The sequence below is a fragment of the Caloenas nicobarica genome, chromosome 16 (assembly GCF_036013445.1).
Source record: "Caloenas nicobarica isolate bCalNic1 chromosome 16, bCalNic1.hap1, whole genome shotgun sequence".
NCBI classification, from domain to species: Eukaryota; Metazoa; Chordata; class Aves; order Columbiformes; family Columbidae; genus Caloenas; species Caloenas nicobarica.
In genome coordinates, this window is record NC_088260.1 from 4962886 (window position 1) to 4976945 (window position 14060).

At 43.2% G+C, this 14060-nt stretch overlaps 1 protein-coding gene across 1 annotated transcript in view; it reads right to left on the reverse strand.

The window, feature by feature from the left end:
- Positions 1-570: 570 nt before the first annotated feature.
- Positions 571-14060, reverse strand: part of CLIP1 (CAP-Gly domain containing linker protein 1) — a 63440-nt gene continuing 49950 nt past the window's right edge. Inside the window, exons 21-28 of the mRNA XM_065646153.1 lie at positions 12744-12864; positions 8739-8791; positions 4628-4745; positions 4192-4351; positions 3401-3450; positions 2595-2600; positions 2021-2145; positions 571-1178 (exon numbers count right to left, since the gene is read on the reverse strand). Of these exons, the coding sequence (XP_065502225.1) occupies positions 956-1178; positions 2021-2145; positions 2595-2600; positions 3401-3450; positions 4192-4351; positions 4628-4745; positions 8739-8791; positions 12744-12864 (856 nt within the window). The 3' untranslated portion in view covers positions 571-955. The remainder of the gene's footprint in view (positions 1179-2020; positions 2146-2594; positions 2601-3400; positions 3451-4191; positions 4352-4627; positions 4746-8738; positions 8792-12743; positions 12865-14060) is intronic.

A 14060-nucleotide genomic window follows, 5' to 3' on the forward strand; every position in this document is an offset into this window, starting at 1 on the left:
TGGCGGCGCCGCGCCAGCACTAAACCCTTTCCCTTTCGCACCAAAACCGCTTTAATTTTGCACCGAATTCACGGGCTTGTACCGCCAGCCGTCACCGAAAGCCTCCCGCTCCCGTGAAGCGCCAGTAAAAACATCCCCCTGTATTTACTGACAGCGCTTGCCCCTGCGCAGAGCCCGTTACGTTCCCACAAACGGAAAAATACAAAGGAAAATACACCATTTTTTTTCCCAAAATATAACTTTAATATATATATGCATATGTACACACACACACCACACACACGCTATATAGAAGCCGAAAGAATGCAGAAAAAAAGGATGTCCCACAAAGTGAGGCATGTGCAGCACACGGGCTCTGAACACGCCAGGGCTCCGGCTCTTACCTGCTCCGGGATTCGTGTCTCGGGCGTCAAACCGTGACCCAGAGCAACGTCACAACTCAAATGAGCAAGTGAAAATAAAGATGAAACATTTCTCAACCCAGTCCAGTGTCAAAAAAAGCTTAAAAATCTAAATGTACAAATTCAGCCTTAAAATGGTTTAGTGCAAGTACGAAAATTAACAGCATAATTTTAAGGTATTTAAATAAGCTTTAATATAACTATAGTGCTTCGTTCCTATACATGTTTTCCCATCAACAGATGCAACAGCATGGGGGCATTTCTTGTTAAGAGTGGGGACAAACCCAGAACCTGGGAAGAAATAGCATAAAGTCATTTGTTAAATCATTTATTTATATTTTACTTAAGTTTAATAAAGGGGGATCGGGTATTTATTAGCGGAGGAGCAAAATATTCATCAATTTACTGATTCTGGCGTGGATGGGCAGGGGAAAGGGAGTGAGTGGCTCAGGAAACGCCGTCCCTTTTCCTGACATTCAGCACGTACAAATGCTGGTGGTACAAATCGTCCGATCCGGGCGCACAGACAGTCTCTCCTCCCGGCCGTGTTGCCATTAGAAGGTCTCGTCGTCGTTGCAGTCGGCCGTCCAGTGCCCGAACATCTCGCAGGTGTCGCAGTAGGGCCGCTCCTCGCGCCGGCTGCCGTGGTGAGCGGAGTGCGGCGGCTCCTCCAGCATCTGCGCCTGCGTGGGGCAGTCCTCTGTGTCGTGCAGGTCGAAGCAGCCGCAGATGTCGCAGAACAGACGAGGTTTCTTCTTGGACAGGCTTTCCTCCTCACTGCAAGAGCAGCACCAGCGCGGGTCAGAAGGAGAAAGGCCCGTCCCCCTGCCCTGCATGGTAATCTGTCTCGTTAATTATTGAGACTATGGAAACACCACAGTGGTCAACAAAAAAAACCAAAACCAGCCCACCACAAACAAAAAAACCAAAACCCCCCCAAACAAAAACAAAACAAATCAACCAAAAAACCCAAAACAAACCAATACCAACCAAGCAAACAAAAAAACCCCAAAAAACCCCAAACAAAACAAAACAAAAAACCCAACCCAAACCACCAACCAAAAAACTAAAACAAAACCAAACAAAACCCTTCTGAAGATCTTCTGACACCTCGACCACCTTGCAGTACCCTTATACTATATTTACTAAATAAACTGCTCTGTTTGTGTAAATATTTGTACAAAACCAGATATGATTTAAAAAAGAAACATGTAAACTAGTTTCTCTTTTCTCCTGGTAGAAGAGATCCAAAGTCACAATATATCAAATAGGTTTTAGTTGGATTTCTCCGGACTGGATCTCCTCAATGCAGGTACCGGCCTCTTGAGAGCAAAGATGACTCTACTGACTTTGGAAAGGGCCAAGATTAACCAAGACTGACAATAAATATATTCAGATACACCAGTGTTTGTCATCGATAACTACAGAGGAGCATTCTGTACCCCCAGGTGCACCCTGGTCACAGACTTAAAAAGAAGGCTGGGTTCAATCTCCCTAAATTCAAGAGAAATCTCCATTTCTCCTTCCCAACAGCTGACCTCGGGCTGGTGCCTCGCGCAGCTGACAGAACCCGGGGCGTTCCCAGAACACACGACAGGGTTTTCCTCTGGGGTTTGTACCTGTCATAGTTATTGATCTCCTCTTCATTGCCATTGAGCGCGGCTTCACACATTCTTTGTATTTTCGAGTTCAATTCTTCGTTTCTCCTCTGCAGATCTACTATCACTGAGTTCAGGAAGTCGATCTGTGAGGGTCAAGAACAAGGACAGTCAGCAGGTTGAGGACTGCGCCCCAGAGAACACGAGCAAAGGCAAAACCCTCCAAATGACACATGCAGATCTGCGTTAACTCTTACCACCAGATCACTGCGTGACAGACCGCACAAGGGACAGGGACGCCCCAAGGGACCTCTCAGACATTGGTGTGTTTCAACCCACCACTGATCCATCAAATTCTTTTCCTCATGTTACATTTTAAACATGAATGTAGTTGAGAAATTCTGCTCAGAACAGCGTCTGTGTCCTCTGGCCCTGCGGCTCTGGGGATGCTCAGACACCCACATGGCACCTCCCCGGTCCAGGCTGAGCGCAGAGGCTGGCGGCCAGCGCTGCAGCAGCTGCTGAATGTTCTCAGGTAATGCTCAGCAAATTAACCCCGTGAATAAAATGAAGGAAGCCAAGAAGTGGAACAAACCTCGTGCTGATTGGAAGGAAGCGTTGCCATCAGCAGGTGAGTTCAAGGAGACAGAAAAACAGAAAAAGATTGGTGGTTTGTGCATGTTAGTTACACTGTTTCTGATCTCTGTACAGACTAGGAAGGACTTTTTTAATCAACATAACTGACATCAGTGATCTGACCAGGACTTTTACAAAGAGCAGAAAGCACTTCTATTCTAACCGTGTTTCCCAGGCATTAGTTGTCACAGGCTGCAGTGTTGCACATGTTCCGTTATCGTTGTACTCTTTGATAACCACACGTTTTTCCTAAATCCGTTACCAAGCACACGCTGAGTAACTTCCTCGCCCCACAGCTGCCAACCCCCATTCTGAGTAAAGTTCTGCAGTTCAGAAGCAAAGACCAACATTTCCAACCGCAGCAGTTCAGCAGTGACCTGTGGGCTCATCAGCCCGTTTCTCCAGGATGAGAGATTCAGGTGAACCCCACCTTCTTCCTCGGTCACATCCAAGAAACCTTTGGACAGATCAGCAGGTGACTCCGTGGGGCTGTGCCTCCCCAGCAGCCAAAACGTGTTGCCCGCTTTCCTGCTTTTGCTTCCTCACGTTCCAATAACCTCAACTACCTCTCCACTATCACTCATCACTTGATTCTTAATATTTCCCGTCATTAATATTTCCCTTCAGAAGCAGAAGGTTAGAAGATAAATCTGCCCATTATAATCCTGAGCTACAAAATCTGATAGGAACCACTTTTGGAAAAATATTTCACTCTGCCTATAGACACACAGCTGGTTTAATATGCTCATGTTTCAGATCAAATACCTGCTTCTCTTTTGCAATTTCATCTTGAAGTTGGTTACCAGCAAAGTCACCTTTAAAGAAAAAACAAATAAAAAAACCAAAATGTAAGTATTCAGTAATCTACATTATGAAACATACAGTGGCTTAAGAGACTGAAATAATGTAATAGTCTCTAGTCTGCAAAATGTCTTATTCTCACTGCTTTCTAATAACTTGATATAATCTTCAATAAGGGTGACTTTTTTGGGGGAATTTTTGACCAGTGCATTACAGAAGCATATTCAATATTGCACGTAACTTAGCAAAATACAAAAAATGCATGTATAGGTGACAGCTGAAGTTCATAAATCTGCAAGGGAACACTCCTCTCTTGCAGTGATGAGACTAGAGTGGTATGAAGCATAAGCAGCTCAGCTTAAGGTTAAGCCTGAGTACCAAAAACGTGGGATTCCCAGTCCTGTGCTCAGGGGTGGTTTTGTTACCATTCCTACATGTTACTCTGCAGCAACAACAAGCAAAACCAAAATCAGTCAGAGAGGCTCTTGCACAGAAGCCACACCATGAACAGATCAAGTTTTGTGGCTTTTGCCCACGTTTCAAGCCAAGTGACCGGCAGCGCTGGGAGCTTTGGCGGTCTGCAGCTGGTCAGAGCTCCTTCCCTCGAGTCCCATACGTGTCCTACAACAGGACAGCCGCACGGCTCAGGACGGTCAGCCAGTTAAACGTCCCTTTCACTGCCTGGTTAATAGTTGCAGAAATGTGTGAGCTGAAAGCAGAGGCACAGAGCCAGGGTGGAAGGCTCGTCCTGTTACCTGCGGAGCCAGTTACAGGTAAAGGCTGTTCGTTGTTTTCCTTGAGTTTTTGCTCCAGGTTCTTCACCTTTTCCTCAAGTTTCAGTTTGTCAGACTCCAGTGACTTAACCACCGACTGCAAGGTTTTTGCAGAAGCGTTTTCTCCACGGAGCACCGTGATCTGTAAGAATTATTTAAGAATCCTGAGATCTTCCAGAACTAAGTCAGAGCACCACGGCAACATCCTTACTAGTAAGGGCAGAATAGCCACCAAAACACATGCCAGAGGTCACCAGAGTCGGCACAGATATCTAAAGATTTAATTCTAAGGTTCAACTATGCTAAATTAATAACGAAAAATAATTAGCCTGCTCTTCAGCAACAAGCATACAAAGCCATATGCTTCCAGCTGTAACTTAATCCAAAATTAAGAAGCATCCCACTGTTTGTCATTTACCTCATTTCTGAGTTTCTCCAGTTCCTCATCTTTTTGTGTGATCAAGGCACTAGTAACACTGATGGACTGTTGTAAAGATGCTCTCTCTTCATCAATTTCTTTTTTTAATGTTGATTCTCTAAAAGAAAACCAAATAGAACCAGAAATCATCTAAAGCATAGATTATTGTAGTCACCTAAAGAAGTTTAACTTAATTTCAATCTTAGACTACTGTAAGAAGCGGTTCTTAAAAAGCAAATTTCAATTCTGTACTTGACTAAGATTTTATAAATGTATAAACATTTCAGATGTTACAACTGTGGAAACAAAGCAAAAACTTTACCTAGGTAGTACATGCCAGAATCTGCATAGCATCGTATCCATTTGAATTTAAAGGAGCAAGTTAATAGACTGGGGAGATACAGGATAAACAAACAGGTTGCACAATGTTCCACAAAACCTAACTTCAGAGTTTTGTTACTTCTTGAAAATTATTAACAAGCAACAAAACACACATGCAAAGCTCATTATACGAATTGTCATGCAAAGCATTGATGATGCTGGAAATATCAGCTGGTCCTCACTAATTCCAGTGACATCATTATTTCCTGAAACATGTACTTTTAGAGTTTTTGGGTCTTTAAAAAATAATGTTTCAGCACAAAACCATGTGGGGTTTGTTTTACTTAAGGGAAGAAAGGTTAAAAAGAAATCCTCCAGAGTGGGCGCAACCCCTTCCTGTGTACGTATGTCCAGTTTTCCCAACCTTTCCAGCTGATCTGGTAAGAGCTGTGAGTTCTGCCTGCAAATCCTGTCCTGACAGTGACATCCTCGCACTGACGCTAACGACTCTTCCTGATCGGTCACACAATCCACACGGATGAGTAACTGTCCTGTGATGTGAAGACTATCGCTACAAAAGTTCCTCACAAGCTGAGAGGTTTTTGTTTGTTAAAATAAAGAGAGATTATTGTTACTCAAAAAAAAAAAAAAATCTACCTTTACTTATCTAGCAGAGAAACTGGCTTTTCAGAGCACCAAGCAGTGCCCAGCGACCAGGTACCAATCCTCGGAGCTTCTGCAGTGTGGCCAGTTTTCTATACAATTCCATACATCTCGGAGTAGATGATCATGGTCTCACTGTCACTCCTCACAGGCTGAGAGGGCTGAAGACAAACTGGGTGACCTGAATATGTACCCACTACACAAAAAGCACGGAGCAACCGGTGCTTCAAGGATACCAAATGACATAACGACTTCATTTAAGTAACTAAACTACACTCCACTCCTAGGGCTGTTCAAGGGATCATGAGCAGAACACGTTTGTGTGACAATGCTCGGCAGGTGTGGGACAGCTATTGAGTTTAAATGGAAAAGTGTTCATATCCACGGTATCTACAGTTAGTGAGAGCCATGATACCCAGGCCATGAAGTACAAAACATCTCACTGACAAGATAAATCAGAAACTCAACAATGAGAGCACACTCAATGCAATTCTTTCATTGTTCAGATTATACTTGGGAATGGAAGCAGCAAGTGGAGAATCTGGGGTTTAGAAAAGCTGATGCAGCTACCAAACAAGAACCAAAAAGTTGATTTTAGTTTTGGTGTATTTTTACAATGAGAGAATTAATATAAGCAGAAACACAACAAACTGCAGACTGCACGATTTGCCTTCAAACACAAGTTATACTCCTGGTCGCAAAGCCCAAAAGGGCAACGGATTTTCATAGACCTCCTTGCCAACCCTGACTCAGCAAAGCACTGAAGCTCAACCGCAATCTCTGCTCCTCGGCAGCGCTACACACGCTCCAGCCCGACCCGTGGTTTTAAACGTGTTGCTGAACTGGATCCAAAGCGCAGGGTGGTGCTGTGGGAAGGCGCCAGCAGCGCAGGGGACGCTGCTGCCGGCGCAGAGCTGCCCTCTCCAGCCCATTCAGCTGCAAATCCAGTGTTTGCTTCAGGAAAATGCATCTGGAGGTGCTGCTCACAAGCTCTCCTGTACCTGAGACTTTGCCTGGGCTGCCCTTTGCTGCACCCGCAGCTGCCGGAGGGCAGACGGGAACCTGGGGACTCATCTCGTGCTCAAGGACTTGGTTTAAGCCCATGTTTCCACTTTTGGGTTAGATCTTCATCTTGGAGATCAAGACCAAACAGATGCTTTTTGTACAAGTACGGTTCACTTGCCATTTATTTGTCTTGGTTTCAACCACGACAGGCATTTAGGTGGTTGTAAAAGGCAAACAGTTTGTGAGCATATAAACATATACTTACAAATTCAGTATAGGAGTTTAGAATACTATAACACAAGGGGAGAGAAACAAGAGAGGAGGAGAGAAAACAAGAGGGGGAAAAAAGTCCCTGCACTGTTGCATTGTTCTTTCCTTTTCCAGGGCAGTCTCTCCAGGAGCCAGGCCATACAGCTCTGATCAGAGGCCCTAAAAATGCTGAAACTGGAAAACCTACAAACGAGCAGGTGTATGTCACTGGTTATTTACACCTACGTGTGGATCACAGTTCACTTCCAGCATCAGCTCAGAGTCCACTACACTGATGCTCTCGGCTTCAGTATCATTTGTTGTACGATTCGCAGGACAGATAGTAAGTGTAAGGAGCACATGTGGTAGCTTGCAAGAAAAATCTTGTGGAAAGTATTTATTTTATCAGGAAAAAAAAAAGGAAATTGGTTCAGTGAACTTAAACTTTTTCCCGGCCAATTCAAGTCCAAATAATTTGCTTGCCAGCAGGGACTAAATAAAAGCAACAATAAAAACGTCATTTCACACACCATTTAAAAAATTCACTTTTCCTGAAGAGGTTAAACCATGTTTTGAGCAGTGTGTGGATGTCACAGGAGAGGGAGGTTGTTTTAACATTAAAAAAAAAAAAAATCACCCAGATTCTTCCCTTACTACAAAAATAAGAAATTCTAAGAATGAAGCAAATACCTTAAAGTGTTACTGGGCAAGCTTTAAAAATGCAAGATAACAAGAACCACACGTTAGAAACATGGAGTAGAAATGCAAAATATTGTAAAGGAAGAGCTAAATTTGCACCAAGGAGCTTTTCTGTTTTGATAAAAAATATAGACTATTTATATATATACATATATATAGCTGAGTATTTTACAAAACAAAAGCAAGACACCAAGGGACAAAGGCAGCCAAAATATGTACAACGACTTGACTTAAAAAAAAAAAATTATTTATTGTAACGTGGATAGACTTTCTTGAGTCTTACCATTAAAGACACACAGATATAGCAAAGGAAGCAAGGGCAGGAAAGGGAAGAGAGAGGAATGAAATGAGTATCGATAAATAGCGCAAGCTCAAAGACAGTAAGACAGTTGCAACCCACAATGAACCTCATGAGCTGAAGTAACACAGAACCCCCTTAGATCCACAAATATCAAACTCTGGTTATTCCCAGCCAGACCATTTCATAGAGGGAGTTGCTAAAATAGAGGAAGAGAATTCCTGGGGGTGGGAGGAAGGTGGGAAAACTACTGCTTTCCATACATCTATTGCAGAAAGACAGTACATTTTCTAACTTGGGACCATTTATTGAACAGCAGTTTCCAAATGGATGCCCCAGTCACCCAGGACCAATCTCCTGGTATTTAAAATCAGTGCTGAATGAACTGCCACACGAACTCTACATCCCCAAACTATGAGAACAACCCGTTCAAGGCTGAATAACTGCTCTTTTAGGTTGGTTTGTTTGTTTTAATAACAATCCTTAGCATCAACTGTATTTTTCCACTACTCCTTAAGAACCTGGCGGGTCAGATCTATATGCACACACACTTATCAGACTGATGGACACTCCAATATTCCAGAGCAGACTAAAACCAAACAGGAGAACTACTGCAATGCAAGAGGTGCAGAACTAAAGAGGAAATGGTAAATACCACTTCTTAACATGTTCTTACATTAATACAATTACATTCCCTTCTCAGTTTTAATAAAGAAAATGGGGAAGATATAATCTGTAAACAAATCTGTGTAACAACCTCTGGACTTTTAGTTACAATATAATAGAAAATGGTTTTCTTAGCACTGTTTTTGTATTATGTTCTCTCAAGTTTTCTGTAGGACTTTATAGTTAAACACATCAGAAAAAACAACTTACCTCTTTTTCATCTCTAGTAACTGGTTATTGAGTACTGATCTCTCCTCTTCCAGCTAAAACATAAGTACAGAAAAACTACAGTTAATACACTAAGGATTAGTGTCCTTAGTATTATATAGCAGAGCATCATCATCATCATCATCAAACAAACGTGGGAGAGGCTACAAAGCCTACAAATCCTCAAAATAATTGATTTTCTAGTAGGACACACACACGCACAAACACAAATTTTTCAGTGATCAAAAATATTGCCCAGCAAGGGGCTCTTACTGCTTTATACAGTATTTTCACGCCCTGTGCAGACAGGAGAGGTGTGGGGCTGGGATTGCCATACACAATGTTTCTGCGTCCCATGTGCACCAAGGAGAACCGTGAGCCTTTCTGCGCCTGGCTGTTGGGTTTAGCCCAGTATTGGTGAATTATTGGATTTGCTGTTGTTCTGACCCGGATAGTTGTGCTGCTGATCCGTGTTTGTTACTGTACCGTTATTTAGAGATAAATTATTGATCCCTAAAGCTGCTGGACTGGTGTGTGTTACTGCATCCTGAACCTGTACCTTAAGTTGTAAGCAACCAGCAAGAACTCAAACTGAAAATATTGTTGCTGCAGGTTCTTGGGGTCCAAGTTGACAGACACAGTAGGTTTAGGAAAAGCAAAACAAAACAATCAGCCATAATTTGTACAATGACAAAACAGTAAAGCCCCATCACAGAAACACTGGGGTAACTGAACTTCTGATAAAATTAAGAAATTAAGTATTTTCCAGGCCAATTAATTATTTTTCACTATCTCTTCCTTTCTTACTCAATAGCCAAAGTCAGTAATTACTGCCTTACAGAACTGCCATACAGTCAGCAATAAATACAGTTATAATGGAAACCCTGGAGTCCCAGGAACAACAGCAAATAGACTCTTATTGACTAAATACTTTCAGCACTTTGCAGACATTCAGTTTGGCACAGCCAGGCACAGAAAGCGTTAAGCAAGTGCCAATGAAATGGAAGCTCATCTGCCGGCCTTCAATTCTCAGCTAGATAAATTGCCTCCTCCACATTTTCTGACAACTTACCTTCTCCTTTCATGTACTGCAGTGCTGTTAAGCCTTCCAGGTTTAAAATTAATTGGAATTATTTTGCTGGGGCTTAGTCAGACAACTTTATTGATACAGAAGAAAATTGCGAGCATAAACCCTGCATCTCTCCTCCCTTTTAGTCTCCTGGTTGGCTGTGGAGAGTTGAGTGGTTTTTAAACAGACCAAGATAAAAAAGGATTTAAAAGAGAAAAAAAGTAAAGGACAAGATGTCAGGGGAGTGAAAGAGCTTCTAAAGTCCTGTTGCAGCTGCATCGAGTTGCAGATCAAGCTCGAAGGGGAGAAAGGACGGCCCTTCTCTCGCCAGTGTTCTCCAGCAATCCACGCACTCTCAGCCTTAGAACAGACATCTCGTGTACCTTTAATAAAACCTGGACCAACTGAGCCGGCTGACGTTTCTACAGTTTTTCCAACAAAGTTAAAATGCCTGGGCAGGTCTCAGGCTACTGAAACGCCACAACAAATAATTTGAAGCCAGGAAAGTTCCCTGAGCTCAGTATCCATCTGACTGGGAATCTTTAACTAATTACAAACAGCTAATTATTTACGGATCAATACAGAAAAGCACCCCTCAGCATCTTTAGTGTAAGACACTTTAACCTTTAGATGTCAGGATAAATCATTTATGAAAGAGTATTCATTAATTTTGCAAAGTGTGTCACATGCAGCCACAGATTCACTAACCCAATTGACTAACACACTTGCTAGAATTTATATTGTTACCATAGTGACTGCTGGAAATACTGAAAGCATATGTTTGCTACCTTTCCTGCTGCATTTCAACAGGCACATGCACAGGAACTCGCACAGCCCGAACCACCGCTACATTCTGTGCTTTCCTCCCTCATTTTTCAGTATCCACTGCATGGAACACAGCTCCATGAGCAATCCTGCTCCGTGTTGAACCTCTTCATTCCCCCCTTGTTCTCCAAAATCTAACTGAGCAATTCTTCATAGTAACATCTCTTTTCACTCCCCTTGTACAACCTGAGCCAAGGAAGCACAAATCACACCGCAACTTGGTGCCTAATCACTGTGTGCATCCACCCAAGGGGCAGCAAAGCAGAGGTGGCCGTGGGGATCCCTGGACTGTGCCAGCCCGAGGTTGGGCTGAGAATCCTCAACACCAGCTGGTTTTCTTGCCATTTAATCAAGAGACCTTGGCAGAGTCAGTGGTATTCCCATGTTTCCAAGATTACATCTTCCTCTCAGAAGAGGATGCAATGCAATGCGAATGAGTGAAGAAGGCAAGCAGAATGTTTCTCCAAGCTCTAGCAGATCTTCCAGATCTTTGATCTCGGAGCCATCTACCCATGGGCAGAAAACATCAGGGTGCAAGTGAACTGAGAGTATTTCAGTTTGCAAGATGAGTGACTAATCCCTGCATTTCACAGGCTGAGCTCTCTGTCCTGGCCAGGAGGGAATGATCCCTGCTGACAGATCCACAGCAGGTGGGACGCGGACAGCGGGATCCTTCCAGGTCATTCTGGAAAAGACAGGGGCCACAGGCTGAGACTGCAGAGACCACAGCCCAAGACCGCAGCAACCATGGGCAGCCTGGAGTGTCTCGTCCCGCAGGGACCTGCTGTATATCAATTCTGGCTCCATACAACAGGCAGGGAGATTTGACCAATGTTGCCGAATCCTTTCCAAGTTACAACCCTTTCTGAAAATAACAGGTTGCCTCAAAGATTCTGAAATAATTTAAGCAAACCTGTGGGAGGGGGGAGCAGAGCTCCACTGGCTGCTGAGGATGACAGCACTCTCCTGCCACACCGCCCCTCAGATGCAGCATGAGTCAGTGGCTGAGCCCACACGTCTGGGACTCCTGCGAATCATCCCCAAAGGCTCTTCAGGATGAAGGAGCTCGTGCATTACTCCTGTCAGCAGCCAAAAGGGTTTAGAAACTGGCCAGGTCTGTAGTCACTCATCCTCAGCATTTCAAAACAGGACTCTTGGGGAACCAAGTCAGCCTCTTGGCTTCAGAAACAGGAGGCTTTGTTGCAGGATGGATGAGATCTGTTCTACTGTCGCTGGGAACAGGCATCCCCCTCTTCTGCACGAGTGCCATCTCAGAAAGGCAAGACATAAATCCAGGTCTTTCATGTTCTTGCTTTTGGACTAGATCTTCCGAAGATGCCTTCCTGGTGTGGCCGTCACCAGAACTGCTCCACGAGAAATAAACCCTCCATATTTAATAGCTGTAAATCTAATTTCTCTTTTGGCAAGTACCAGTGTTATAAGCTGTATAACTAAGCCCATACTTTAAGATTTCAACAATATGTTGAAATGTAATAGTAAAAAATAGATATGTATAAAAATTGAGTTATTTTTTCTCCTATAAACTGCCAACAGAAAAACGTCTTACATTGATTCTAGCCCCCAGTGCCCATTACCTGGCTGCAGCACTGTTCATGTACATGCACAGTATGAACTTTTAAGCGAGCATACACGTGTGTAACACTATTTAGAGACAGAGTCCTACCAAGCAGTTTTAAATAGTAACCTGAAAAAAATCCTAAATACTGAGTTTTTTTGCGGGAAGGGAGAGCAGGAATAAGGAGAACTAAATAGCTAGATTTCTTCCTTAGTACTGGGTAGATGGAGATTTACACAGTTGTATAACAAAATTACTTCTGACAGAAATAGCAAGTGTCTGTTAATACATTTGGCTAAAGCATATTTAATTTATGCTTATTCCCAAGCCTCCTAAGTATCCTTCACGGGTTACACAACCTTCTGTTAGCCTGCAGTTCCAACCTCCCAATGCAGGTGGCTTCCAAATTTATTTTAAAACATCCTCAGAACAACTCATCTTTCAAGCACAAACATGCAGCGCAGCGTCACCCGGGCACCAGCGGAAACGGCACGCACAGAATTTCACCACGGATCAGGAATCGTCCCAGCCACTCTACCTTCTGATGACTTGTGACTTCGTCCCTGCTCCTGCCCAGCTCCTCGGCAAGTTTCAGGTTCTCCTCTTGCAAAGCCGCGAGCTGCTGGGACTTCTGAGCTGCTGCCAGCTTGAGCGCCTCGCTGTGAGGACACAGAGTGCATCGTTACCATAGGAACGCGAGAGGCAAGAAAAAACTGGGGGAGAGATTCAGCTTCACGGCTCGGAAAAATGCATCCAGGTCACGTGCCTAGCAGGAGCTATAATAAAGGTGACAATCTATAGCTTGGATGCGCTGGGAGAGGATTAACCCTGAAAAGCAGCAGCAGCACAAAACTCGTTTTCCTTTAAATGTATCAGATACCCATAGAAACGGGAGGCGAGTTCCGACTGCCCGTTCTGCGTGGTGCCGAGGGCTGGCAAACGCTTGGGTTTAGAAACACAGGGGAGGGTTTGACAAGAGTGCTGGCGAGGTTTATTGCCTCCTCTTTCTCAGAAGTAAACTTTGTAGCCAGAGGTAAAACAAGAGAATTGGTGGGGTTTTTTTTTTTTAAAAAAAAAAAAAGAAAAAAAATGGTAAAGGAAAAAAAGCTTACCATTCTACTTATTTAAATACTCCCTACAAGGTCTGACACCCAAGCATACAATGTGCAAGATCACGGGAGGGAAAACAGGAAAGTATCTAATCTATTCTCACTATTTGAACAGCTACAGAACTGAACGCAAGACAAAACAAAAGCAAAAGAAAAAAAATGGATCTGCAGCTTTCGTTAGCCTATGTTGCTACTACTATGTGTGGTTTCCTTAAAGTAAGTTTATTTTCAACAAATTTTTGAAAAAAATATTTTGCATGCCTGCCTGTAACACAAGTGACTAGCACAAGTTCTTATAAGACTTGACAATGTCTTTCAAAAAGAAAAGATGTGCTTCGTTTCATTAAACAGTAATTTTTATGACCGTCTTTTGTTTTCATAAAAAGGAGTCTCAATTCTCCTATGTGCCAATATTACACAGAGTTAAGCCCTGACTAGAATATTAAAAATACTTTTATGACTGTGGGAGCTAGAAGAAGCTGTAAGTCAGAAACTTACTCAAGCACTTCAGAATAAAAGGACTCCGTGGTCTATTATTGGGCACATTTAAACAAAAGGAAGTCAGATTTACTTTTCTAATTCAGCATGAAATACAACCAAGATTTTCGAACCATTTCTTCTATCTGGTCTCAACTTGACCAATTTCCACTTGGATCCACCTGGATGAAACAGGCGGCTCACATCCCTGAACATCGATTCAAATTATCTTGAATGACTCTACGCGCTGATGCAGGACCAGACCTATT